The 27,020-nt window shown below is 48.8% G+C and overlaps 1 protein-coding gene across 2 annotated transcripts in view; it reads right to left on the bottom strand.

Annotated features, from left to right (window-relative positions):
* Positions 1 to 519: 519 nt before the first annotated feature.
* Positions 520 to 27,020, bottom strand: part of GABRA3 (gamma-aminobutyric acid type A receptor subunit alpha3) — a 422,933-nt gene continuing 396,432 nt past the window's right edge. For both annotated transcript variants that reach the window (XM_075324027.1, XM_075324028.1), the window contains 3 exons: positions 22,979 to 23,131; positions 16,664 to 16,875; positions 520 to 3,022 (listed from right to left, as the gene is read on the bottom strand). In XM_075324027.1, the coding sequence (XP_075180142.1) occupies positions 2,711 to 3,022; positions 16,664 to 16,875; positions 22,979 to 23,131 (677 nt within the window). In that variant the 3' untranslated portion in view covers positions 520 to 2,710. The remainder of the gene's footprint in view (positions 3,023 to 16,663; positions 16,876 to 22,978; positions 23,132 to 27,020) is intronic.

The following is a 27,020-nucleotide window of genomic DNA, read 5'->3' on the forward strand; positions in this document are numbered from 1 at the left end:
AAAGTTTGCCACAAGCCACCTGGGAGACACACCAAACATGTGGAAGAAGGTGCTTTTTGGGTACAATGCCAAACGATATGTTTGGCGTAAAAGCAACACAGCTCATCACCCTAAACACACCATCCCCACTGTCAAACATGGTGGTGGCAGCATCATGGTTTGGGCTTGCTTTTTTTCAGCAGGAACAGGGAAGATGGTTAAAATTGATAGGAAGATGGATGGAGCCAAATACAGGACCATTCTTGAAGAAAACCTGTTGGAGTCTGCAAAAGACCTGAGACTGGGATGGAGATTTGTCTTTCAACAAGACAATGATCCAAAACATAAAGCAAAATCTACCATGGAATGGTTCACAAATAAACGTATCCAGGTGATAGAATGGCCAAGTCAAATATTGCACGCCCCAATTTTCAGTTATTTATTTTTTAAAAATTTTAAAATAAGCAATATATTTCGTTCAACTTCACAATTGTGTCCCACTTGTTGTTAATTCTTCACCATCAAATTTTAATTTTTATCTTTATGTTTGAAGCTTGAAATGTGGGAAAAGGTTGAAAAATTCAAAGGGGCCAAATTCTTTCGCAAGGCACTGTACTTTCGCCTTTCTTTAAGCCACTTTTCTGAGATTCAGCGCATTGGTAGATGGCGTTCTTCTTGTTTTGCGTGCTACGTTAGACCTGATTTATTGCTTTACTAATTCTGTTTCTCTCCATAGGCGGTGCAAGGCCGGCGGTGTGGCTGTTGGGCCACCCTTATACTTTTTGGGCTGGCCAGAGAGCATCTCGGTTTTCGCGGCCTCGATGTGCATTGGAGAGGCATCAGAGGCCTGATGTGGCCGCAGGTTCTCCCGGAGGTGGTTGGCATCGCTCAAGTTGCTGCGATTCCGGTGATTCTAGTCCTACATGCCGGGGGCAATGATCTTTGTTCCTGCCAGCTTGCGGAGCTCCTGACTACTAGGAGGTCTGACGTGGATAAATTCCACGGTTTCTTTCCGGAGCTGGTCCTCATATGGTCGGAGGTAATCCCCCGCGTTGCATGGCAAGGGGCTCGCGACGCGGCAGCGGTCGAGCGGTTGCGCCGTACTTTGAACGCGAGAGTGTCCTGTTTCGTTCGCTTTAAGGGTGGTGTAGTCGTCAGACACAGGCAGCTGGAGGGGGACAACTCCGGCCTTATGTTGCCAGATGGCGTCCATTTGTCGGCCATTGGCCTCGATATTTTCTTATCGGGCCTCCAGGATGGCATCAAGCAGGCACTCCTTTTGTTGGGTGGGGGTCGGAGCGCTGTCTAGGGACTTTGCTCCTCCGTGGCGGTCAGTTTTGGAATTGTGGAGATCAAGCAAAGGTTGATTGTGCCGGGAGTCTGGCCTGGCATTACGCCTCGTCTTGATAGCAGTATAGATTGGTTGGATATTTGCACAAATTAATGTTAAAGCTGTGACCGACCTCAACCCAGCAAAAGATGAGAGTTTTATATGTTTGCATTTGATTATCTCTCCAATAAAGTTTACTTGTTTTATTACAAATGTGTGTTTTGTTCGGGCATGGGGGGTTGGTTTGGTGGTGGGGTCTCAGCAGTCATAAACAACACTGTTTTCGGCAGCATGCTGTTGTGCTGTCGATAACATGCTGCCGTATGGGGACACAATGATCGGTATGTGTCCATCAGTTATTGTTGGCCTATGTAAATTAGCCGGTAAGCCTTTACAGATTGTCACTCATTAATTGGCCAAATCAGCCACTTCCAATGGACGTCGATGGTTTTCACTTAAAGCCTATAGAGAATCTTGATCTTGGTATTACTCAGCCCATGGCCAGAGCTTCAGATTTAAAGAGATTTGCATAAAAAGAAATAATTTGTACAGTGTGTTGTCTCTGAACCTGAAGCTTGTTAGGATTTAGTAATCTTTAAACCAGGAACCTGAATGAGGAACCTATCTCAACCACAGTACAGATCACTATGTGACCTTAAGACTGGGGACGCACGATGACCAAAGTTTTGTAAGTGTCACTGTAGTCACATTGCAACTCCGCAAGTACTGCGACTGATACAAGAGAGGGTTAGACTTCTTGCAACTTGTTTGTCGCAGTTGCAGTACCCTTAGGGACCCTATTCACTTGTAGTGTGCTACAATCTCCCTGTAACACCTAGCAGACTTTGGTCACGGCCAAAGTCAACGTGTGGCCCCAGCTACAAAAGGTAAAAGTGAGTATCAACTATACAAAAAACAGAAACAAAGAGATGGAAAACAGGCAGAAGAATAATGTTACCTGTACATGTGGAGACATAACCATATCTTAAGAAAAATGAATTCAAGTATAAATAAAAAAGATCACAGTTTAGCCAAAGGAAATACTGCAGAATAGATTAGAATGTAGAAATATGGAGCTATCAAAAATAATCAGGTTGTATGTTTAGCAAAGAGAGGATAGCGGTATGAATGATTACAAATAGCACATGGTGTTAGGCAATAGATCACCAGCGCCGTGTCAGCAATGGATGTCATAACCTGTACATATCCGAACCATGGACTGAACAGAGTTACGTTAACCATCATGTAAAACATTTAGGACTGCAGTAATTTACCCTCTGGGGTAGAAATCACAGTGAGCAAAATAGAGAGAAATTAGACGTCTCAACCCTACACATCAGCCAGTCAACATTAGATGATACTGTGTAGAAAAAACAGATATGTGCTAAACGAGTAAGATCACTATTTTGGAATCATTCCCTTAATTGACGATTCTCGGTTGACATATGTTGCCCAGTACACCAGATTAAAGATCGCAAACAGGACAGGGAAGACTATGCGAGAAATCTTATCAATGCGACTGACACTGTTATAGGTTTTCTTTCCATCTAGAGGTGTTAGATCAGGGTGTGGAGGAGAGAGAGGCGGCGGAGGTACAGTTGCATTCTTCGCAATGGCTGCCAGGGCTGGTTCCTTGATGTTGAGTGTGTACGTTGTTCCCACAATATTGTACGTTGTGTTGGATTTTTTCGCCAAGATTATAGGTTCTTTTATCTAGAAAAATAATACAATCATTATTTTTATGACCCAAATGTATTGAGAACCATTGGCCACTGTACTGGGCACTGTACAGAATTGTGATTGTAAAAATAAAAATCCACATAGGGACAAAAGTGTCCACTCCTGGGGATCAGCGAGGGTCTTATTAGTTGGACCTCCAGCAATTAAGAAATTATCTATCCTGTGAGAAATTATAACTTGTTGATGGTGATGACGTCTAGTACTCGAAATAGTCCTTTAATTAATTTCATTGCTTATTCTAAGAGGACTATACATTATTTAGCTTATATTCCACTAACTGGTGACTACAGTAGCATCATGACCACTAATATATGCAGTAATTTATTTGTAACCATAGACATAATATTACCAGAGTGCCCGCATATTGCCCCTTGTAAATAATTGCAGACATAATTGCAGACAAGGTAATATAATGTTCTCCGGGTGTTTGGTATGTCCTCCCCGTATTTGTGTGGGTTTCCACCAGGTTCTCTAGTTTCGTCCCACACTCCAAAGACATACTGATTGGGAATTTAGATAGTAATCCTCAATAGGGTCAGTGATGTTAATATCTATAAAGTGTTGCTGTAGTGCTGGCATTCCTTGCTCGCTTCCCTGCGGGGATCCCATTTACTCACTGCTATGGCCAGTCCGCACCACGCTACCCGGCTTTCCTGCAGTCCTCCACGTGGGCATTCACTGCTTCCTAATTCTGTGGCCTGTGCATGCTGCACAGGTCCACCAGGAGTGCTCCTAGGGCATGCGCCATTTCCTGGAAGTGCCTATCAGCCAATCGCTAAGCGGTACTGCGTACTTAAGGCACTCTCCTACTAGGGGAGGTGCCAGATCAACGTTATTAGATATAGTGGTTTGTTCCCTAGCTAGCTAGTTTTCTGGTCCCCTTGTCTGCTGTGCTTTCCGTTGCAGTGTACAGTGTCCTTGCCTGTCTCCCGGTCCCATCTGTACCCCCGTGTCCGTCCACACTGGCCGTGTCATCTGCCTTAGCTACTCCGGTGGTCCCAGCTTTACTAGTGACTATGTCCATCCACCTCAGCTGTGCCATCTGCCTCAGCAACCCTAGAGGCCCCAGCTTTACTAGTGACTTGTGTCCGTCCACTCTAGCCGTGCCATCTGCCTCAGCTATCCCGGTGGACCCAGCTTTATTAGTGAATATTCCTGTCCGTCTTGGCCATGCTTTCTGCCTCAGCCATCTTGGTGGTCCCTGTCTATACAAGCGATTCTGCTTGTCTGCACCTGTGTCAGTCCCTGCATTGGGGGTCAGCTGCGACAGTCACGGTCTCTGCCCTGGGAGCGGCACCTGGCGTCTGCTTTGCGTGGGCGCTTAATCAAGCCCTTCCCAATAAATGGTAATCCCGAGGTCCCCCTGTGGTCCAGTGGGTCCACTCCTGTTCATCGCTTTAGCATCTCTAGAGGTGAGCGTTGCAGTTGTTGAATTTGATGCCGGTATAATAAAAACATACATTTATACATACATTTTAACATTGACCACCCCCTTAAAGGTAATCTGTCAGTATGACCTTTCTCCTAATCAGTCTATATGGACATGTAGGTCCTAGTAAGTTGAATAAATTGATACCTTGATATCTGCGATCCAATGTCTAATTCCAGAGAAATCCATGTTTTTCTTAATATGTAAATGAGCAATTAAAGGAGTTGTCCATTACTCAAACAACCCATTTTCAATCTGAGGGTTTGCCCCCGTTAAAATAAAAACGCTTATACTCACCACCAATGCTGGTGCTATTCCAGCTGTGTCAGTACTTGCTCTCCCTGGGTTCACGTGAAGTTGTTACATCACACGAGCCCCGCACCCAATCAGCGCTTGCTTCTCTTTTCCTACTTTCAGACGAATCAAAGATCAAGATGAAATCAGAGCTGCAGCTGCTGCCCACTTCCCCTTGATATATGATATGTCAGGCTGCCAGAATGGCGCCGGCATTGGTGGTGAGTATAAGTGTTGTTATTTTACTGAAGACAAACACTCAGATTGAGAAGGGATTGTCCAAGCAGGGCCGCCATCAGGGCATTACTACTGTGCCTGGTGTAGGGGGCCCGGTGAAGAGAGGGGGCCCGGACAAGCCCGGGGTAAATACTTCTCTTTATTAAGCCCCAGGACGGGCCCCTCCTCTTCACCAGGTTCCAGTTACAGTAGCAGCAGAGGGGCCCGGCGGTGTCGCTTCACCTCCTTGCATGACTAATTTGCATGCGACGAGGTGGAGCATGCAAATTAGCCATGTGGTGGAGTGGAGGCAGAGTCATTGAAGCAGAGCAGGGCGCCGACGCGTCATCGCTGGGCCTTGCAGCAGTCAAGTGAGGTCATCACTCTGCGACCTCATTACACTCCTGCAAGTAACAGCGGCAGAGGTGGCGAGGAAGCGGCAGCCAGCGGGACAGGTAAGCGCTGTGAGCTGAAGACATTCGCCGGGGGGGGTGTGAGGTGGAGAGATGGCCCGGCCGCTGATCTCAGAATGGGGGGGTGGGTAGGGGGTCAGGTGGTGAGGTGGCCCGCCCGCTCATCTCATCTCATCTCAGAACGGGGGGGGTGAGGTGGGGTGGGGTGGCCCGGCCGCTTATCTCAAACCGGGGGAAAGGGGGTCAGGTGGTGAGGTGGCCCGCCCGCTCATCTCAGAACGGGGGGGGGCGGGGTGGGGGGGTAAGGTGGCCTGCCCGCCCGCTGCTCTCAGCTCTCAGCCCGGGGAGGTGGCGCTGATAAAAGCCAGGTTCAGCTGATCTCAGACTGGGGGGGGGCCTGCCGACCCCAACCCCTTCCTTACCTCAGCTAGATGCGCGGGAGGGCGCTGAATTGCATCACGGGCAGGTGAGTATAATGTGAATCATGTGTAATGTGCTGCCTGTCTGTGTAATGTGCTGCCTGTCTGTGTAATGTGCTGCCTGTCTGTGTTATGTATAAGATATGTGTGTCCTGTGTAGTGTGCAATATGTAGCTGTCTGTCTATGTATACTATCTGTGTATACTGTCTGTCTATGTATACTATCTGTGTATAGTGTGTGTGTGTGTGTATGTGTGTGTGTGTATATATATATATATATATATATATATATATATATATCACACACACTATACACAGATGGTATACATAGACAGTATACACTGTGTGTGTGTGTGTATATATATATATATATATATATATATGTATATATATACTATCTATGTATACTGTCTGTCTGTCTGTCTATGTATACTATCTGTGTATACTGTCTGTCTGTCTTAAAAAAAAACCTGTCTGTGTATACAGTCTGTCTGTGTATACAGTCTCTGTGTATACAGTCTTTCTGTCTATACTGTGTATGTCTGTGTATACTATCTATGTATATACTGTCTGTCTGTGTATTCAGTCTGTCTGTGTATACAGTCTGTGTATACAGTCTGTCTGTGTATACAGTCTGTCTGTGTATACAGTCTGTGTATACAGTCTCTCTGTGTATACTATCTGTATGTATATACTGTATGTCTGTGTATTCTGTCTGTGTATACTGTCTGTGTATACTGTCTGTGTATACTGTCTGTGTATACAGTCTGTCTGTCTATACAGAAAGGAATAACTCCGGCACACTGTATGTTTCCCAAAGAAAAAAAGATGGACACAAGAAAGTTGATTTCAAATCCTTTTCTTTTATTCAATGTGAAAAAGTGAAGAAGTGCTGTACAAAACAAAAGGTCCGCTAGGAACAACGTTTCGGCCAAGAGGCCTTCCTCAGGTCGAACAGACTAGAATGGACAGGAATCACTGGAGATTAGCAAGCAGAATGTATATATGTGCTTAACACACCTGCACAAAGAGTATGCGTAATCACGAACAGCGTATAAATTGTGACATGAAGGACCTGCACTTGTAGGGAAGTGGTAGTGTCATCAGACGGTACTATTAGTCAGGGAAGGTTCAAATGATATCCGCACATATGGTTTGAACACGAGTCCCTGTGTGTTATAGTAGGAGACCGCACACGGAAAGGTAGGTTGTCTAGAGGCTGTAGAAATGAGACCTCCAGTGACGTAAAAGATCTAGCACGATATGGCACTGTATATAGTATACGGGTCGTGGTTCATAGAGAGGCCGGGGGATCCTGAGAGGTGATTTACCAGAACTCAGAGCCAGAAGGGTCCAGGGAATCTGCCTGTCAAAATCCAGGAAACTGGCAGGCCTGTGCCTCTAGTGCAGTGTGTGCAGACCGCGCGTACACCACACAGGACGTGCGGTCTGCACACACTGCACCAGAGGCACAGGCCTGCCAGTTTCCTGGATTTTGACAGCCAGATTTCCTGGACCCTTTCCTAAGCTCATCCCTAGGCGCTTCTGACTTTCCATTTATTCCTGGACCTTACAGCGCCCCCTTCTGGCTCTGAGTTCTGGTAAATCACCTCTCAGGATCCCCGGCCTCTCTATGAACCACGACCCGTGTACTATATACAGTGCCATATCGTGCTAGATCTTTTACGTCACTGGAGGTCTCATTTCTACAGCCTCTAGACAACCTACCTTTCCGTGTGCGGTCTCCTACTATAACACACAGGGACTCGTGTTCAAACCATATGTGCGGAAATCATTTGAACCTTCCCTGACTAATAGTACCGTGTGATGACACTACCACTTCCCTACAAGTGCAGTTCCTTCATGTCACAACTTATACGCTGTTCGTGATTACGCATACTCTTTGTGCAGGTGTTAAGTACATATATACATTCTGCTTGCTGATCTCCAGTGATTCCTGTCCATTCTAGTCTGTCCGACCTGAGGAAGGCCTCTTGGCCGAAACGTTGTTCCTGGCGGACCTTTTGTTTTGTACAGCACTTCTTCACTTTTTCACATTGAATAAAAGAAAAGGATTTGAAATGAACTTTCTTGTGTCCATCTTTTTCTCTTTGGGAAACATACAGTGTGCCGGAGTTATTCCTTTCTGTATTGACGCTTTGTCTCCTAAGCACCTGTGCAAGGTGATGCGAGGTCTTTCTCTCTTTTTTGGATGTCTATACAGTCTGTCTGTGTATACAGTCTGTCGTATACAGTCTGTCTGTCTGTGTATACAGTCTGTCTGTGTATACTGTCTGTCTGTATATATTGTCTGTGTATGCAGTCTGTCTGTCTGTATATACTATCTGTCTGTATATACTGTCTGTCTGTGTAATTTTCTGAGGGAAACAACTTCAAGGGTGCTAACACTTTTGGCCATGACTGTGTATATGTGTGTATATATATATATATATTATACTGTACATACATATATGTTTTTGCAAGAGTGGCAGTGAGACTGTAGGAAGTTTTAGTGGTGGAGGAGGAGCTGGGGGTGGAGCCTGGGCGGAGTCCCAAGGGGGCCCAAAAATTTTGCCAGTATGGGGCCCTGAAATTCCTAGTGGCGGCCCTGTGTCCAAGTAGTGAAAAACACATTTGACAGCTCCTTTTCATATTAAGAAAAACAAACAAAAGTATACAGCAGCGCTCTGTAAGCGCCAAAACATACGGAAATATAGAATATATGAAGTTTAATTGCATTAATGCTACACGGTGTGCAGAATTATTAGGCAAATGAGTATTTTGATCACATGATACTTTTTATACATGTTGTCCTACTCCAAGCTGTATAGGCTTGAGAGCCAACTACAAATTAAGTATATCAGGTGATGTCCAGCATATAGAAGAACGAGGCGGCAGCTCACAGGAGCAGTGAAGGGGGAGAGAGGAGTGCAGGGGCGAGGAACGGACGACAGCCTGTTTCGCGCTGTATAGCGCTGGACTCGACAAAGCGCTATACAGCGCGAAACAGGCTGTCGTCCGTTCCTCGCCCCTGCACTCCTCTCTCCCCCCTCACTGCTCCTGTATATGTCTGCAACCGCAGAATAAAAAGTTTCGTGTTACTGACAGAGTGAGCTGCCGCCTCGTTCTTCTATATGCTGGATCTCTGAATTCTCTTCATGCTGCTCGCTGAGCACCACTCTGCAAGGCACTATCCACACAGGCGCACGTGCATTCCTGGAACAGCTGAACCATAAAACCTGTGAGTACAGCTCCGCTGCCCGGCAGATCTGCTCTGCAGTGTCCGATCTTGCTTTGTTTATATCAGGTGATGTGCATCTCTGTAATGAGGAGGGGTGTGGTGTAATGACATCAACACCCTATATAAGGTGTGCTTAATTATTAGGCAACTTCCTTTCCTTTGGCAAAATGGGGCAGAAGAGAGATTTGACGGGCTCTGAAAAGTCCAAAATTGTAAGATCTCTTTCAGAGGGATGCAATAAGGATAAAAAAAATCAGGTTCAATGCTGCGCTAGAAACCACATGAATCCAAGGATGTGTATCAAAAACCTTTTCTTTATTTATGACCTGCAGAAATAAAGAAAAGATTTGTAATACACATCCTTGAATTCACGTGGTTTCTAGTGCAGCATTGAACCTGATTCTTTTTTTATCCTTATTGTTCACCATTTTTTTCGAAGCTGCTGCTGACCTCTTTTGATATATGTGCTTCAAGGAGTTGTGCTGTCACAACTGCAGCAGGTGAGTGTGCCTTTGGCACCTTATTTGTAAAATCTCATACCTGGTAAGACCCTATGTGCGCTTTCTTTTCCACAGACAAATAAATTTGCAGAAGGATGCAGCAGTCTTGAAATTACCAAACTTTTGAAGCGTGATCACCGAATAATCAAGCATTTCATGGCAAATATGTGGCGCCCCTGACCTGGTCAGGCACCACTGAGTACTGCACCCATGCTGGGGACAGTACAATACAGGTAATCCAGAAGGCTGACCGAGGTGTGACTACACAGGCGCATAGTGATCAGGTCTCACACATGTACCTTTGAGAGGACCCCTGGGGATCCCAGGAGGGGGCAAAGCCTTCACCTCCACTGGAATAGTGGAGGGGGTAAAAAGCCTCCATCTCCACTCAAGGGGTGTGGTAGAGAGCCTGGTTGCTAGGTGGCGTAGGCAGGCACAAGGGGAAAAGAGAAGGAGGAGTAAACAGTCTGAAGCAGGGGGTGGAGGAGTGAGGAGCATGGAAGTGGAGCTCAGACAGGAGCAGCAGTGAAGGTCCCAGGAGTGAGCCGGTTCAGTGCAGAGTCCAGGGAGCTCGGAGGAGGAGCAGACCCCTGGGGCTGTTGCAGTCTGACAGCGTCCGCGCAGTGGCTACCGACGGGGGAGAACGGTCACCTAGGAGTGCTACCCGAAACCCATCTCCAGCTAAAGAGAGAGCACAGAGTGGGAAGTAAGGAGACTGCTAGGGAGTACCAGGCCCAAACGGGCGGCAGATCCCGGAGCGGGGATAGATCCACCTTTCCTTGCTAAACCTGCCGGTGTGGGGCCCTCAAAGCCCACACCACAACACCACAAAAGCCGCAGCCACGTAGCCACAGTTAGGGCCCATAGTTCACAGGAGGCAAGCAGCTGGAGTGATCTGGTCCAGGCGACAAGCAAACGGCAACTGAAGGGGAGAGAGGCTTCAGCAACTTCCCTGGGTGACCCCCATAGGGACTAAAAGTCGGGGTTACCCCAAACCACTAAGGGCTAAGGAAGGCGAGTCGGTAGTCACCATCATAAGTCAGCCTGAAGGATACCTGGTTCCAGCCTGGTTCATCCCAGCTACGCCCGGGTTACTCACCCTGCCATCTGAAGTGAGTAAAACCCCTGAAAGACATCCTGCTTGTGTGGAGTTATTCTGCGCCTTGTGGTTCTACACACCTACACCGGGCCCTGGGGCTTGCCTCACTCTCAGGAGGCTATCCCAACTGACTGCACACACCATCAGCCCCAGGCGACCCTCAACCTGCAGTGGCGGTCCCCACTGACCGCAATACTGAGAGTGGCGTCACGACGAATAGAGGATTTCCTACCGGTGACAAGATCCAGACTGACAGCGGAGTCCCTGAAGGTAATGCACCGATACAGCGTCCCCGGGGCTCGACATCTGGCGTCACGAACAGGATAAGGACTAGACCTGTTCAGACAGGTGACCATGTGCCTGGGCGGTCCGCTTGAAAAATTGGAAGCGCCGCCATATTGCCACCATGAAAAGCGCGCTGAAAAACAACAGCAGCCCGCGCTGGGAGAAGTTACCGCCCACGAAGAGGTGTGGCTACCCAGAGATCCCCTGCAGAGTTCTGACCTCGCTTGTAGAGAGAGCGGAAGCATCCAGAGACGGCGGAACGGAAAAGAAGCCAGCAGCTTGTTGTTAGAGAAAATGGCGTCTGAATGCAGAGACCCAGAGCCAGGCTCCGCTGCCTGGTGGTGTCGGGAGCTCGCCGAGTTCTGCGATCAACTGGAGGCCAGGGTCGGAAGGCTGATCAGAGAGGGACGTGCGGAGTTCCTGGGAATGACCGCGGCGGTTCAGGCCTATGAAGAGAGAGCCGCGCGCCGAGTGCCAGACCGGGCGGTGACGACTCAGACCCCGATGCTGCCACCGATGGGTGAGTCCAGTGATGCCCCTGCCAGCGCGAGTGCCCCGACCCCTGCTGCCACGCCCGCGGTCCCTGAAGAGGCGCCCGGCGCGGCGACGCTGAGCCAGGCCGCAGCTACGCCAGGTGCGGCCCGCCAAGCCCCGGCCGCCGCAGCGATGCCCTGCTCGGTCCACCAAGACCCGGTCCCTGCAGTAACGCCAAGTCCGGCCCGCAAAGAACCGGCTGCCACCGCGACCCTCATCCGCGCCGCAGGAGTGACGCTGACCCAGGCCGCCACCATGCTAGGCCCGGCCCGCCGAGACCCCACCGCAGCAGCAACGCTCGTCCGCGCCGCCAGTGAGGTGCTGAACCAGGCCGCAGCCACGCCAGGTGCGGCCCGCCAAGCTCCGATCGCTGCAGCGACGCCCAGCCCAGCCTGCAAAGATCACATCGCAGCTGCGACGCCGATCCAAGCCACGACAGCGACGCCAATCCAGGCCGCCGCAGCGATGCCCTGCCCGGCCCGCCAAGAACCGGCCACAGTAGCGACGCCCGCTAAGCCGCCAGTTGCAACAGCGACGCTGATCCAGGCCGCCGCCATGTCAGGCGCGGCCCGCCAAGACAAGAATGTATCTCTGTTTACCCTGGCCCGCAAGGCCAGAGCAGACACCGCTCCCCAGTCTAAGGAAGTCCCTGCTAGGAAGTCCCTGATAGGAGAGGACCCCGCATACTGGAAGCTGAAGGCTGACCTAGAGGCCCAGTTCCCACAGGAGATGGTGGATCGGTATCTGCTCCCTCCGCACACTCCCAAGCCGACTCCTGCAGCAACCACGCCAAAGAGTCCCCCGCCCGGGCCTGCTGATGAAAGTCCATCCCCAGCACTGCCACGACAGGAGTGTTCAGAAGAACTAAGGGGGAGGGGAGGCCAGAAGGCTGAGGAGCTGACTCCGGAGCCATCAGCAGTGGATTCATACCCCGAGCCAGAGATGTTGCCATATTCCCGCTGGGATGAGGAAGACCTAACACCGTCTGCTGAAGAAGATCTACCCAAAAGCCTCACCTGGGAGCTTGTAAGCTGTACCTCGCAGAATCCAGTCCGCAAGACACGGCACCGTAGCAGAACCCAGTCTTTCCCTGCACCGCAGTCTCCAGAGCAGAGAGATGAAATAACGGCCAGAGACCTAGAGGAGAAACGGTTCCTGAGAAGAGCCAAAGCCCAGGTCAGAGGACCCCTATGTCGAGGAGTAGTAGAAGATTTCAGCCTAAAATCAGGATACGGCTTTATCGTTGCACCTGGTATGAAAGAAGGCATTTTTGTCAATAGAAGAGACGTTAGAGCTCATTTGCCCAGAGGACATCCTGGAAGAAACCTAAGAATGGGAGACACAGTGCAATTTACAATGCATCAAGGAGAAAGAGGCTGGTATGCACTCGATGTAACACCATGTCCTAAAGAAAAAGAAACAGACACGGAAGAAGAAAGGAAAGACAGAGATAGAGAAAGAACAGACAAAGAACCCACTGATGAGACTACCACGGATGATGAAAGAGATCGAGAAACCAACAGGTGCCGCAGCCCTACAGGCCCAAGCCCTGGTGAGGAGGAATCTGCATAAAGTGAAGTACAACAAGTTACTGTTTTGACAAGTTTGAAGTTTTGCAACGTTGATGTTTAAGAGATGTGCCCACATAAACTAATGTGAGAAATGAACCTTAAGGCTATGAACTGGCTATAGCCACAAACTCTCGCAGTGTAAATAGTTACACCAGAGGGCACCACCACCACCAGAGCCAGCCTGTTTAGGGGCTTGGCTCGTCTGCAACCAGGGAGCACGTCCGTATATAGGGCCTTGGCTCACCTGCAACCAGAGAGCATGCCTGTTTATGGGGCCTGGCTCTCCACCACAAAGAGGGTACCTGGTCAGCACCAACTGTGAAGGCCGCCTCTGGATCCTGCCAGAAGAGGCTGAAGGCGCGGCTCCACCAGGCCAGGTATACCCTGAAACCACCAGCCCATGGAAGCCGCCTCTACATCCTGCCAGAAGTGGCTGAAGGCGCGGCCAACGTGAGAGGGTTTTGGGTGGGTTAACGGACTTGTGGGTGGAGGGTGGTGATGTATGGTACCTGGTGCTTTTAAAAATGTTTTACCATGTTTTAATGTTTTATGCATTTTAAAATGTTGTCTTGCAGCCCGAGGACGTGCTGGTGATAACTAAGGGGGAATGTGGCGCCCCTGACCTGGTCAGGCACCACTGAGTACTGCACCCATGCTGGGGACAGTACAATACAGGTAATCCAGAAGGCTGACCGAGGTGTGACTACACAGGCGCATAGTGATCAGGTCTCACACATGTACCTTTGAGAGGACCCCTGGGGATCCCAGGAGGGGGCAAAGCCTTCACCTCCACTGGAATAGTGGAGGGGGTAAAAAGCCTCCATCTCCACTCAAGGGGTGTGGTAGAGAGCCTGGTTGCTAGGTGGCGTAGGCAGGCACAAGGGGAAAAGAGAAGGAGGAGCAAACAGTCTGAAGCAGGGGGTGGAGGAGTGAGGAGCATGGAAGTGGAGCTCAGACAGGAGCAGCAGTGAAGGTCCCAGGAGTGAGCCGGTTCAGTGCAGAGTCCAGGGAGCTCGGAGGAGGAGCAGACCCCTGGGGCTGTTGCAGTCTGACAGCGTCCGCGCAGTGGCTACCGACGGGGGAGAACGGTCACCTAGGAGTGCTACCCGAAACCCATCTCCAGCTAAAGAGAGAGCACAGAGTGGGAAGTAAGGAGACTGCTAGGGAGTACCAGGCCCAAACGGGCGGCAGATCCCGGAGCGGGGATAGATCCACCTTTCCTTGCTAAACCTGCCGGTGTGGGGCCCTCAAAGCCCACACCACAACACCACAAAAGCCGCAGCCACGTAGCCACAGTTAGGGCCCATAGTTCACAGGAGGCAAGCAGCTGGAGTGATCTGGTCCAGGCGACAAGCAAACGGCAACTGAAGGGGAGAGAGGCTTCAGCAACTTCCCTGGGTGACCCCCATAGGGACTAAAAGTCGGGGTTACCCCAAACCACTAAGGGCTAAGGAAGGCGAGTCGGTAGTCACCATCATAAGTCAGCCTGAAGGATACCTGGTTCCAGCCTGGTTCATCCCAGCTACGCCCGGGTTACTCACCCTGCCATCTGAAGTGAGTAAAACCCCTGAAAGACATCCTGCTTGTGTGGAGTTATTCTGCGCCTTGTGGTTCTACACACCTACACCGGGCCCTGGGGCTTGCCTCACTCTCAGGAGGCTATCCCAACTGACTGCACACACCATCAGCCCCAGGCGACCCTCAACCTGCAGTGGCGGTCCCCACTGACCGCAATACTGAGAGTGGCGTCACGACGAATAGAGGATTTCCTACCGGTGACAAGATCCAGACTGACAGCGGAGTCCCTGAAGGTAATGCACCGATACAGCGTCCCCGGGGCTCGACAAATAGACAACAGGATGGCAAGAAGCGTGTTGGGAAAAAAAGTGCAAAATAACTGCCCATGAATTGAGGAAAATCAAGCGTGAAGCTGCCAAGATGCCATTTGCCACCAGTTTGGCCATATTTCAGAGCTGCAACACTACTGGAGTATCAAAAAGCACAAGGTGTGCCATACTCAGGGACATGGCCAAGGTAAGGAAGGCTGAAAAACGACCACCTTTGAACAAGAAACATAAGATAAAACGTCAAGACTGGGCCAAGAAATATTTTAAGACTGATTTTTCAAAGGTTTTATGGACTGAGGAAATGAGAGTGACTCTTGATGGGCCAGATGAATGGGCCAGAGGCTGGATCAGTAAAGGGCAGAGAGCTCCACTCCGACTCAGATGCCAGCAAGGTGGAGGTGGGGTACTGGTATGGGCTGGTATCATCAAAGATGAACTTGTGGGACCTTTTCGGGTTGAGGATGGAGTGAAGCTCAACTCCCAGACCTACTGCCAGATTCTGGAAGACAACTTCTTCAAGCAGTGGTACAGGAAGAAGTCGGTATCGTTCAAGAAAAACATGATTTTCATGCAGGACAATGCTCCATAACATGCATCCAACTACTCCACAGCATGGCTGGCCAGTAAAGGTCTAAAACATGAAAAAATAATGACATGGCCCCCTTGTTCAACTGATCTGAACCCCATAGAGAACCTGTGGTCCCTCATAAAATGTGAGATCTACAGGGAGGGAAGACAGTACACCTCTCAGAACAGTGTCTTGGACGCTGTGGCGGCTGCTGCATGCAATATTGATCGTAAACAGATCAAGCAACTGACAGAATCTATGGATGGTAGGCTATTGAGTGTCATTATAAAGAAAGGTGGCTATATTGGTCACTAATTTTTTGGGGTTTTGTTTTTGCATGTCATAAATGTTTATTTCTAAATTTTGTGCAGTTATATTGGTTTACTTGGTGAAAATAAACAAGTGAGATGGAAATATATTTGGTTTCTATTAAGTTGCCTAATAATTCTGCACAGTAATAGTTACCTGCACAAACAGATATCCTCCTAAGATAGCCAAATCTAAAAAAAACCACTCCAACTTCCAAAAATATTAAGTGTTGATATTTATGAGTCTTTTGGGTTGATTGAGAATATAGTTGTTGATCAATAATAAAAAAAATCCTCTAAAATATAAACTGCCTAATAATTTTGCACACGGTGTAATAGAATATACCTAAAAAAATGAAGGTTCTTTGCTCAAAAAATGGCCAATTCTTATGTGCCCAACGACCATGGCAAGGTGACGCATCTTTGATGGGAACCTACCCTAGTCTCATGCGGACTAAAAGTCTAAAAATATATGGGTAGTTAGGACGGACACACAAGAATTGGCCAATTTTTGCGCAAAGAACCTTCATTTTTCTAAGTATATTATATAGCTTGAATACAGTTTAAGTTTCATATATTCTATGTTTGCATGTTTTGGCACTTACAGGTTGCTGCTGTATTTGTTTGTTTCATTTAGTTATAGCAGTTGGCACCTGTTCACACTTGCTATGTTTTATTTGGAGATGCAGCTTTTTTGTTTTTGTAATATTACGAAAAACACGGATTTCTCTGGAATAAGACATCAGATCGCAGATATAAAGGTATCATTTTTTTTAAACGTTCAAAGACCTTCATGCCCATATAGACGGCTTAGGAGGGTTGGTCCTACTGCGTACTACAGCCTGAGATTTTTGTCCTTATTCTACATTAACATCTTTATGGTAACTCACCTTAAAGGCCTGGCCTTCCTGGTCCCTTTTGCCATCCCATGCCCATCCTCTTTTAGTGAAGTAATTGACTGTAGCAAACTCAATAAGTGCAGAGAAGACAAAGGCATAGCACACTGCCATAAACCAATCCATGGCAGTGGCATAGGCGACTTTGGGTAGAGAGTTCCGTGCACTAATACTTAACGTTGTCATTGTCAAAACAGTGGTGACCCCTAAAGAATAAAAAATAAGCAATCAAACTGTTTAAAATGACTCTAAATCAAATCTCAAATACATTACATTTTATGTATTTTACATAAATACTAATACATTTTATTAGTAAAGTGAGATTTATGACACACTTGAAAAAAATGGGTGGTCAAGAAAGGTTCCAACCCATTACGAAAAAAAAGGAACTTGGCACTCCAAAATGGACGTTTTGACCCCTACATTTCGGCCTTCATCAGACATTAAAATATACAAATACAATAAAAAAGAACATAAATAAACAGAGGTGAGACCTTCAGAGCTAAACTGTAACAAAGAAATGACACACAGCCTTTTTTATTATTTTAGTGGTGACAAGAAAAAAATTGGAAAGTTGTAAATAGAATTTTTTATTTTCTTGAGTCGCCATATTCTGAGAGCCGTAACGTTTCATTTTTCGGTCAATGGAGCTGTGTAAATGCTTACTTTTTGCAGGTCAAGCTGATGTTTCTAGTGATAGAATTTTGGAATAGATATAACAGTTTTATAACTTTTTGCTACTTTTTTGTGACGATTAAAAAAATAAATAAATTGGCATTTAGTTGTTTTTCTGGTTACAGTGATTACTGATTGGGTTAATTAATTTTATATTTTCATAGATCAGAGTGTTATGGATGCAGTGATGCAACACGTGTATCTATTTTTTATTTTACATATCTTTAATAGAGAAAAGTCAAGTGATTTTAAGTTTTATCTGCTCTTAATATTGTTTCATTTTAATTTTACCTTTTAGTGTATTAAGGGACTTGAACCTGCAATTGTCCAAATGTTTGTACTCTGTACAGCAATACCACAGTATTTCTGCTTACAGTAAAAATCCGAGACTCATTTGAAGCTCAGCCACATGTTGCGTTTCAAGCTAGCAGGTGATGGGAGGCACAGGGGTCTTCAACAGACCCTTGCTGCCAGAACAACACATTGGCTCCTTGCGTTCAAATTGCAGGGTGACTGATGAGCGCATAGAGTGATGTGTCCCCCATGCTGGCTCACTGTTATATCCACTCCATTCTGCTCTCTACCCATGCCTGGTAGAAGCAGATCTTGGCTGTGATACACAGCCATCACCTGCCGGGTATGGTGCAGGCTTACCCCTATCCCGCTTCATACATCCGCTCCAAACTTGTACCTCCTATGTATGGTGGATTTTGAGAAACAGTCTACTCCTGTCCATGGACTGTATTTGCTATTGCAGTTCAGCTCTATTTAATTTGATTGCATCGAGTTACAGTACAATACAAAACACAGCCCACTGACAAGCAGACACTTTTTTCCAATCTTACACAACATGAAAATAACCTTTTTCAATATGTTTAATTGTAGCATATTAATGGTATAAAGTAGGGAAACTCTTCTATAAGATAAAATGTCAAGCCAACTCATTCGGCCAAACGTTGATCCTGTCCATCCTCAAGTTGGTTTTCATATGGTAGGGTATGCCACTATATCTCTCATTGTCTCCTCCACTTACCTGTACCAGTCTCCTTGTGTAGTGTGTTACTATAGAGCAGTGTTTCGAATACTCCAGTTCTCAGGGCCCCCAACAGATAATGTTTTCAGAATTTCCTTGGCATTGTATCACACGGTGTTTGGCTCTAAACTCGCCAAGTGTCATGGCGGCATCAGACACTGTTCAGAATACAGACTATGACACTCCTCACTATGCTTTCGCTGGTGCTTCTGAGTTACACAGGCAGGCTCGGACGTCAACTACCTGTTTACTCTTTAGTGATCAGGCTAGCTGGAGTTGATCTCTGCTAGTCTTATGGTTACCTTTTGGATCGTATGTTATGGAAGACCTATCACAGTTGCTCCCCTCCTTTTTAAGATGCAGGAATCTGTCTTCCCATGCAGACTTAAGCTTTTGCTAATCTGGTCCGTGTGCTGTTGTGTTCCAGTTGCTCGTGATCTATTGCATGCTGCTTGGTGTGCTCTGGAAACCTTTTCATCGTCTGGTTATTTCCTCCCTGCTCTTTATTTCCTCCTTATCATGTATTGTCTGATATCTCCGTGTGTGCTAGCTGTGTAATACAGATTGATTTCCCAGTTTGTCCATATCTGTGGGTTCAACTACTCCTGTCCCGGCACTCCCCTAGGTTTTTTGATATGAGGTATAAGTGCAGGGCTGTCCAGGAGCAGGGTAAGGAAGGAGGCCCAGACATCTTCACCAGTAGAAGTATCCTTGGGATCACAGACTGCTAGAGCTCCCTAGCCTGAGGGCCAGTCTAGGAGCCCCATTCCCCATTTATTTCCTCACACCTGAGACATATTGAACAGGTGAGAGAAAATGTGGCAATTCCTGATATCTTGATAATGATTTCATCACCTTTCAATGCTAAGAAAATTCTGAAAATGTGAGCTGTTGGGGGTCCTGAGGACTGGAGTTTGGGAAACAATGCTATTGAGGAAGCTAAATGAGTTGTATGGTCACCACGCCGCAATCTGCAGCCATCTAATCGATGGAAGGACTAAAGTTTGGCTGAACAAGGGGCTGTGGCTTCATTTAGAAGGAAAACGGATGCCGAAACTTGGTAAATCAATAGGTTCAATCTTTAAGATATTTCTAAACATTAGCTGAGACATAAATTTCTCATGTCATTTTAGTGACTAAATATTTAGTCCTCATAACAGAATTTGTTCCCCAAATTTTGCAGCTGGTGCTGTTGTGTCGCCCTGGGAATGGGGTACTCGGTCCCGGGCAGTGTGGACCCTGTGGGGCTGGTCTGTGTCCCAAACCCTGATCCTTGCTTTACTGCTGGTGCCCCCGGATCTGTGGGTCAGTGAGGTCCGTGAAGGTCCCCTCACTGTGCAGGTATTTGCCAGGCCGTCTGAAACTGTTGCCTGACCTAGGGCCCTGTGTCCCGTCGGTGCTCTGGTCCCAGCGGTACTCTGGTGTACCTGCCCTGGCGACCACTCTCCTGTGCCCTCAGGTCACCGTTACTCGAACCAGCTCTAGGCACGTCTCTCTCCTTCACTCTCTACTCTTGACTTCTCACAGTCCCCTCCCACTAAGCTGTCTAGTCCTCTGGTCTGACTCCACCCTCTAGGTGGCCATCCCCTTGTGTCCGACTAACCAATTACACCTGGTTTGTAGTGCTAACTAGGATTTTGGTGTGCCTAGGTGTTACTGGCACTGGTGTTCCAGGTCCCTGGGAGTAGGCCCTGCATCCCTGTGAGGATGCAGTTCCTAGTAGTGCCCTGAGTGGCTCAGGGGCACTACATTCCCCCTTGGTGAAACACAGCAAGTCCTTGGGCTGTAAAGAGAATAAAGGGTTTTATGAAACATTGAAAACATATAACTTTCTTCCTGCACAGGGGAGGCTTCACTTTAACGTTACATGAGCATTCCCCCATCAACCCACCACCCAAAGATCCTGGTCCCAGAACCCTCTAAGGAGGCAGATCACCGGTCCTGTGGTGACCAGGTGTGGGCCATCTCTGTCCCCGACCTTTCCTCCAACCTTCCTCTACTCGGTGGCGGTGTCAGTGTCCTTATGGCAAGGTTTACTCTGGGATGCACACTTGGTGCAACATATTTACACTGCAAAAGTTCAGGTCATTCCCAGTCCAATGACCACTGGTCCATTGTTATATCAACATTTCAAACATTATTGAAGGTCATGTAACTTTTCAGCATTTTCAATAAAACAACAACAACAAACTGGGGTAGCCTAGTTCAGCTACCACAGTGTAGATGAACTTTGGTATGGCGGAGAAGTAGGAGGAACAGGGGCTGACAGTTCTCGGTTCTTCTGGATGTCTAAGGCATACCAGCCCTGCTCTCCATGGTGTCTGGTGTACGTGACACGTCACCCAGGTGCAGGTCACGGTCTGGATGTCCCTTCTGTAGGTAGTCCAGTACGTCCCTGCGGAACACAAAGATTCCTGCTTGCATGCCGGGCTCCTAGATAAAGCCCCAACCCTTTTGTTGGTCGAATCTGTCCTCGGTGCCCTGGTACCAGACCCTGCGGGCTCCCCAGCTGGCTTGGCGCAGGCTCTGTTTCTCATACAGATCATGGGCTTTCACCTGCTTCCTTCTGGTTAAACGCTCCTGCTCCTCCCGGGCCAACTGCTGGATGGTGGCCTGACAGGCTTTGTCAATCTCCTCCTCCACAACAGTCCGTTGTGCAGAACTAGCCATGCCGCACGCCGGCTCGAACCTCAGACTCCCCAAACCTGAACAGTCTGCATCTAGATCACCATCAGCGGGTATCTGCTCAGCCTGGTCACCGGCGACTCCTCTGGCGGTCGTCGGGTCTTCCAGAGATGCATCCAGCACAGCCGGGTCTGGTCGAGCTGCTGGGAAGGGGAAAGCTGGGGCCTTCTCCTCCGGAGAAGGTGACGCGGCCGGGTCTGGTCTGGCCGTGGACAGAGGCATTGCGGTCTGGTCTGGTCTGGACGTGGGCAGAGGCGTTGCAGCCTGATCCGGTCTGGCTGTGGACAGAGGGTCCGGTGATACCAGTGGGTCAGTGGCCAAGGTTTATACAGGTTCTGCTGCTACGGGGACTAGTGGGGCCAGGGAGGCTTGCACTCTTACCGGCTCCCGGCGCTGCTCTTCATACAGGGCCCCTTCTTCTTGGGCGAGCACGGTCATGACCATCCCCATCATCTCCGAACGCAAGTCCTCAATCTGCTGGATCGTAACCGCATCCAGAGGCACAGCCGCTCCAACTCCTCTTTGAGGCAGGGTAAGGTTCCGCGGCCGGGCCGCTCTGGTCTCCGGTCCGTGGGAGCAGACATCTTGTCTTTTGCTGTGGGTTCACTGGTCTCTCGATCCAGAACTGCCGTCCCTCCAGCGCACCAGGGTGCATTCTGCCGGCGCCTCCTCCGACTTCCTGTAGTTCGTTTTGCTTTTGCATGCTGCACACTCCCAGGGGCGGATTTGGCTGTTCGCGTGCTTTTGGCACAGTGATGGCGCAGACAGTTTTTCACAGAATTAAAGATGGCGGTAGTTTTTGCACAAAACAGTCCATAAGGTGCACATCACCCGGGTTAACGAGCCTAGTCCAAATCCTGTTCACAGCGCCAGGAAAAAGCTTTATTGCCCAGGGAGTGGGGTACTCAGTCCTGGGCAGTGTGGACCCTGTAGGGTTGGTCTATGTGCCAAACCCTGATCCTTGCTTTACTGCTGGTGCCCCCGGATCTGTGAGTCAGTGAGGTCCGTGAAGGTCCCCTCACTGTGCAGGTATTTGCCAGGCCGTCTGAAACTGTTGCCTGACCTAGGGCCCTGTGCCCCGTCGGTGCTCTGGTCCCAGCGGTACTCGGGTGTACCTGCCTTGGCGACCACTCTCCTGTGCCCCTGTGTCACCCTTACACGACCCAGCTCTAGGCATGTCTTTCAACTTTCACTACTTCTCTAGACTGACTCCTGTCCCCTCCCACCAGGTTGTCTAGTCCTCTGATCTGGCTCCACCCTCTAGTGTCCATCCCCCTTGTGTTTGACTAACCAATTACCCCTAGTTTGGAGTGATAACTAGGATTTTGGTGTTGCTGACACTGGTGTTTCAGGTCCCTGGGGGTAGGCCCTGCATCCCCGTGAGGATGCAGTTCCTAGTAGTGCCCTGAGTGGCTCAGGGGCGGTACACTGCCATTGATGATATGCGGGTGTAGACTCCTCGCTGAGGGGCTCAAGGGGGACGTTTGCTGTCCCACCTTGGTAAGGGAAGGGTAGGACCTTTCTTAGACTATTACTTTGGAAGTGGGATGGGTAGCCTATGTTAAGTAGACAAATGTGTTGCGGTCTTCTGTGACTACAAAGGGAGTGGAGAATGGGTGCTGTGACTCCAGGTCTCCCAACCCAAATATACAGTTTATTAGCTTGAGTTGATGCCATTAGACACGTGGGTCATCAAAGGACTGTGAGATTCCGTTAGCTGAATCCGGCCTTAATCTGAGAAGATAATCATAATGATCAAAGATTTCACAATGAAATGCAATTCGTCAAATATGCAAAATGTGCATGGAATTCCTTTGCAAATGTATTGCAGATTTCTGGATTACATTGCTGTTGAGAGAAGACAAGACACAGAATAATCCGGATTATATTACATTTTATTTTGATTATTAACTCACCAAACACGGTCCTCGCCGGCACAGACTCTCTGTTCAGCCAGAATGACACCTGGGACAGGATGACCGTCATTATACATGGGAGGTACGTTTGAATGACAAAATATCCAATCTTGCGCTTTAGGTGGAAGTGCGTAGTCATAACAATGTATTCTCCTGAGACGCAAGCAAAAAATAAGTCAGTCCTACATATACAATATAGAAAAACAAAGAGGACCGGAGTAATAAATAGTGCAAAACAATGACAAATTTTATTAAATGTGTGAGATAAACAAGACACAAAAAGAAGAGATGGCCATATAAAACACCATAAAATACACAGAATGGGGGGATAAGAGTGAATAATAGCCCCAGGGGAAAAGGCAGCAGCATATGCAGAAACAATCAGGGTTGGTATAAGAACTAACAAAAAAGGGGTTTCGCTATACAGTACTTTAGATAGAGTGTCAGTACATTATCCTGACTGGCAGCTGTTACAGACAAAATGTTAACATAGCAGCATGTAATAAATGAATAATCATAAAGTGCTGAGTGCATAAGTGGATACAGTGCAAATATAGCAGCATACAGTAATTATAAAGTGCCAAGTGCAAACAGGAAATGAATCATAAAGCTGCTATAAGCACAATATGTATGTGGAATCCACTCTGTCACATGCCATCAACACAATACAATACATAGCAATGTACAGAAAGCTGCTTGCAAAAATGCTGAGGTTTTAGGGGGCTCTTTCCTATGGGGGGTTCCCTTAATTGGTGATTCTGGCTCCTCCTTGCACTCAGCATTTTTGCAAGCAGCTTTCTGTACATTGCTATGTATTGTATTGTGTTGATGGCATGTGACAGAATGGATTTCACATACATATTGTGCTTATAGCAGCTTTATGATTCATTTCCTGTTTGCACTTGGCACTTTATAATTACTGTATGTGTGGCGCCCCAGGACCTGGTCGCCACAACAGCATTGCCCCTCCAAAGGGTTAATGCTGAGCCTGGAGGTAATTGGGAGGTCTATTGGCCAGTAAGTTTAACATCCAACGCAGTTTCTCCCTCAGGCCAGCAGGGGGAGCTCTGAACCTGGAGTTCCAGGGAGCATTCCTTAAGTCTGACCTGAGGGAGGGGTTAGTGTTCAGTCTGTGGAAAGAAAGCAGAGAGAGCAGACGCAGAGTAGTGCTGTCCTGCGGACTGTGGCCTGGAGCTGGAATAGCTTGGCCCAGTGAAGCAGGAAGAGCAGAGAGGCACAGAAGAGACTCGGACATCGGAGTCTGTGGCCACCAGGGCCTAAAATATTCCCTGGTAGTCGAATCCGAAGGGCAGGAGAGCTGCAAGCACCTGGCCCATAAACAGCCGAAGGTTCAGCTGCATCACCAGGGCCTGGTATGGACTCCAGCAGAGAAGCACCAGAGGGGGCCTGCGCAGCCTACCACACAGGGAGAGGGACGTACAACCGGTCCCAGCAGCAAGAAGGCCATTGCTAATCCAGAGAGCAGGGTCCTATAACAGGAAAGAAAGAACAGGAGTAGGCCTCATACTCATCTGGCCAAAAAGATACCTCAGTTACTTCCATGCCGGCCGGAACCCTCAACCACCTGTAACGGTCTCCCAGGACTAACCGTTTGCAAAGTAAAAGAGGAGAAGGTAAAGAGACTGTTGTTTGTGTCCGGTCCTTTCACCGCCTATCGGCCTTGCACTACACCTCAACTGCATAGACACATACAAGCACCAACTGTGCCCCGGGGTCCAGCTCCACCTGTGGGGAGCAGTACCACCATTGCTGCCATTCCATCACCCCGGAGGCCCCATACAGCAGCGGCGGCTTAATAGCCGCAAACCACAGGTGGCGTCACGACAAATGTACACTTTAATTGACACCCACCAGGGTCACGGAGTCGGGCTCCACCACCACTGACGACCCCCGGACTAGTCCGGCCCGGCACCGGGTGTCCCATAGCCCTGGGGTGGGCGAGTCAATTTTTGGCGTCACGAACAGGATTTCGTGCCCGGTCCCACCGGGTACTGTGCGCCTGCAGAAACTGTGCTTAAAAGACTGCGTTACTGTTTGAAAACTGCCGCCGCCATTAGCCTCGCTGAGCGCAGGAAGAAGGGGGGCGTGCCCGTAAAAGAGCGCGAAGGGAGCGCGCCATCAGAGCAGAGCGCCGTTAACCCCGTGCGACCCAGAAGGGAATTTGAAAAGAAAGTGGAGCCTGGTAAGGTCCACTAAGGGGGAGGAAGATGTCCGATTCAGAGGGAGAACAGGTGGCTGTGATAGCTCAAGACGCAGCAGCACCGGCCAATGTAATCCCAGTCGCCGTCGCCCCAGCCCCCGCTGTAGCGCCGGTAATGCCGATCACAATGCCGTACATTCCAGGAGCAGAATGGCTGCCGCAGTACTTCGGGGAGTCACATACCCTGAGCGACTTCAGAGAAAGGCTGCACAGCTTGTTTAGAGTGTATCCTCTGACTGAGAGCTAGAAGGTGGGCATACTAATGGGGCAGCTAGCCGGCGCGGCCCAGCGTGAAGTGAAGTCATGGCCTGATACAGATAAAGGGACAGTAACCCAGATACTGGCCAAGTTAAAGAGTACTTTTGACACCCGCACCGCAGCAGAAATAAAAATGAGATTCTTTGGGTGCAAACAACGGGCCACAGACAGCATAAAGGACTATGCCTTAAACCTGCAGGAGGCCCTGAAAGCAATTAAACAGGTGGACCCAAAGAGTCTACGTGAAGAAGACAAACTCCTAACTGAGCAGTTCATAGAGGGGCTCCTGTCAGATGCCCACAGGACACAGCTGCGTATCATGGTCCTGCAGAACCCTGCTCTGGACTTTGCAAAGTTTAAGGACCAGGCCATCCGGGTACTGAGAGAATCTACACCGAATGACACAGTACCCCTCCGGCCTCTTGCTATCACGTACCCAGGGGTGGTGCCTGCGACACGAGCCGCTGCAGGGGCTGAGGCGCAGACCCTGGATAAGGATCCCGCTGCAGAGCTCAGACAGCAGGTCCAGGAGCTGACCAAGACTGTTGCTGCCCTTGCCAGGACCGTGCAGTCTCTACAAGTGACCCCATCGCCTGCAAGAATCGAGTTGGCCTCCAGCCCAGATGACGTCCCATGGATGCGACAGAGGAGGATTCCGCCAACCCGAGGAAAAGACACAGACCGGTATGATTCAACTGGACAACCGATCTGCCGCCGCTGCAGCCAGGCGGGCTACATTGCAAGACACTGTCCTTTAAATGGACCGAGCCTGGGGCCAGGAGCCAACCCCCAGGTGTAAGGAAGCCCGGCTCAACCCCCAGCCGCAGCAAGTATGTGGGAGGACGACCGGTCCTTCCTATTGTGCTGGATGGGATCCCTTTGAATGCCCTCCTGGATACGGGGTCCCAGGTAACAACCATCCCTTATAAATTGTACAAAAGATATTGGGCTGATTCAGACATTGACCATGGCCCAGATAATGATTTAACAATTATGGCCAGTAATGGTCAGCCCTTGCCTCAAATTGGGTATAAGGAAGTAACCATTAAAGTTGGGCGGGTAGAATTGCCATGTCAGGGGATGATAATTGTAGATATTGATCGCAAAGAATCTAACCCACTGCTAACCATTGGTACAAATGTGATGGAAAATTGTCTTGCCGAAGTGATAATTTTGTTGCAGCAGGCGTCTGAAAGTGCCAGCTCCGGGCAGCAGCGTGCCCTACAGAGGGAGATCAGAGCCCTGATGAGGAGGCAGCAGGTAGAGCTGGCCAGAGGAGAAATTGGCAGTGTAATTGCAATTCCCCCAAGAAGTGAAATGTTGTCGGGCAGCAATAGGCCTCAAGGGTTAAGATTACCAGGCCCTGGTGGAACCTGTGTATTCAGACAGCAGGCCTGGAGTCCTGATAGCCAGAGGGGTAGCAGAGGTCCGCAAGGGAAGAGTGCCCGTCCGCGTCCTGAATTGTGGGGAGGAGGAAACCAAATTGCCCCAGTACGCCACTGTAGCAAAACTGTACACTGTCAGTAACAATACCATCAAAGTAGTGGAACCCTTGATCCCGTC

Source organism: Anomaloglossus baeobatrachus, chromosome 9 (genome assembly GCF_048569485.1).
Source record: "Anomaloglossus baeobatrachus isolate aAnoBae1 chromosome 9, aAnoBae1.hap1, whole genome shotgun sequence".
Classification (NCBI taxonomy): Eukaryota; Metazoa; Chordata; class Amphibia; order Anura; family Aromobatidae; genus Anomaloglossus; species Anomaloglossus baeobatrachus.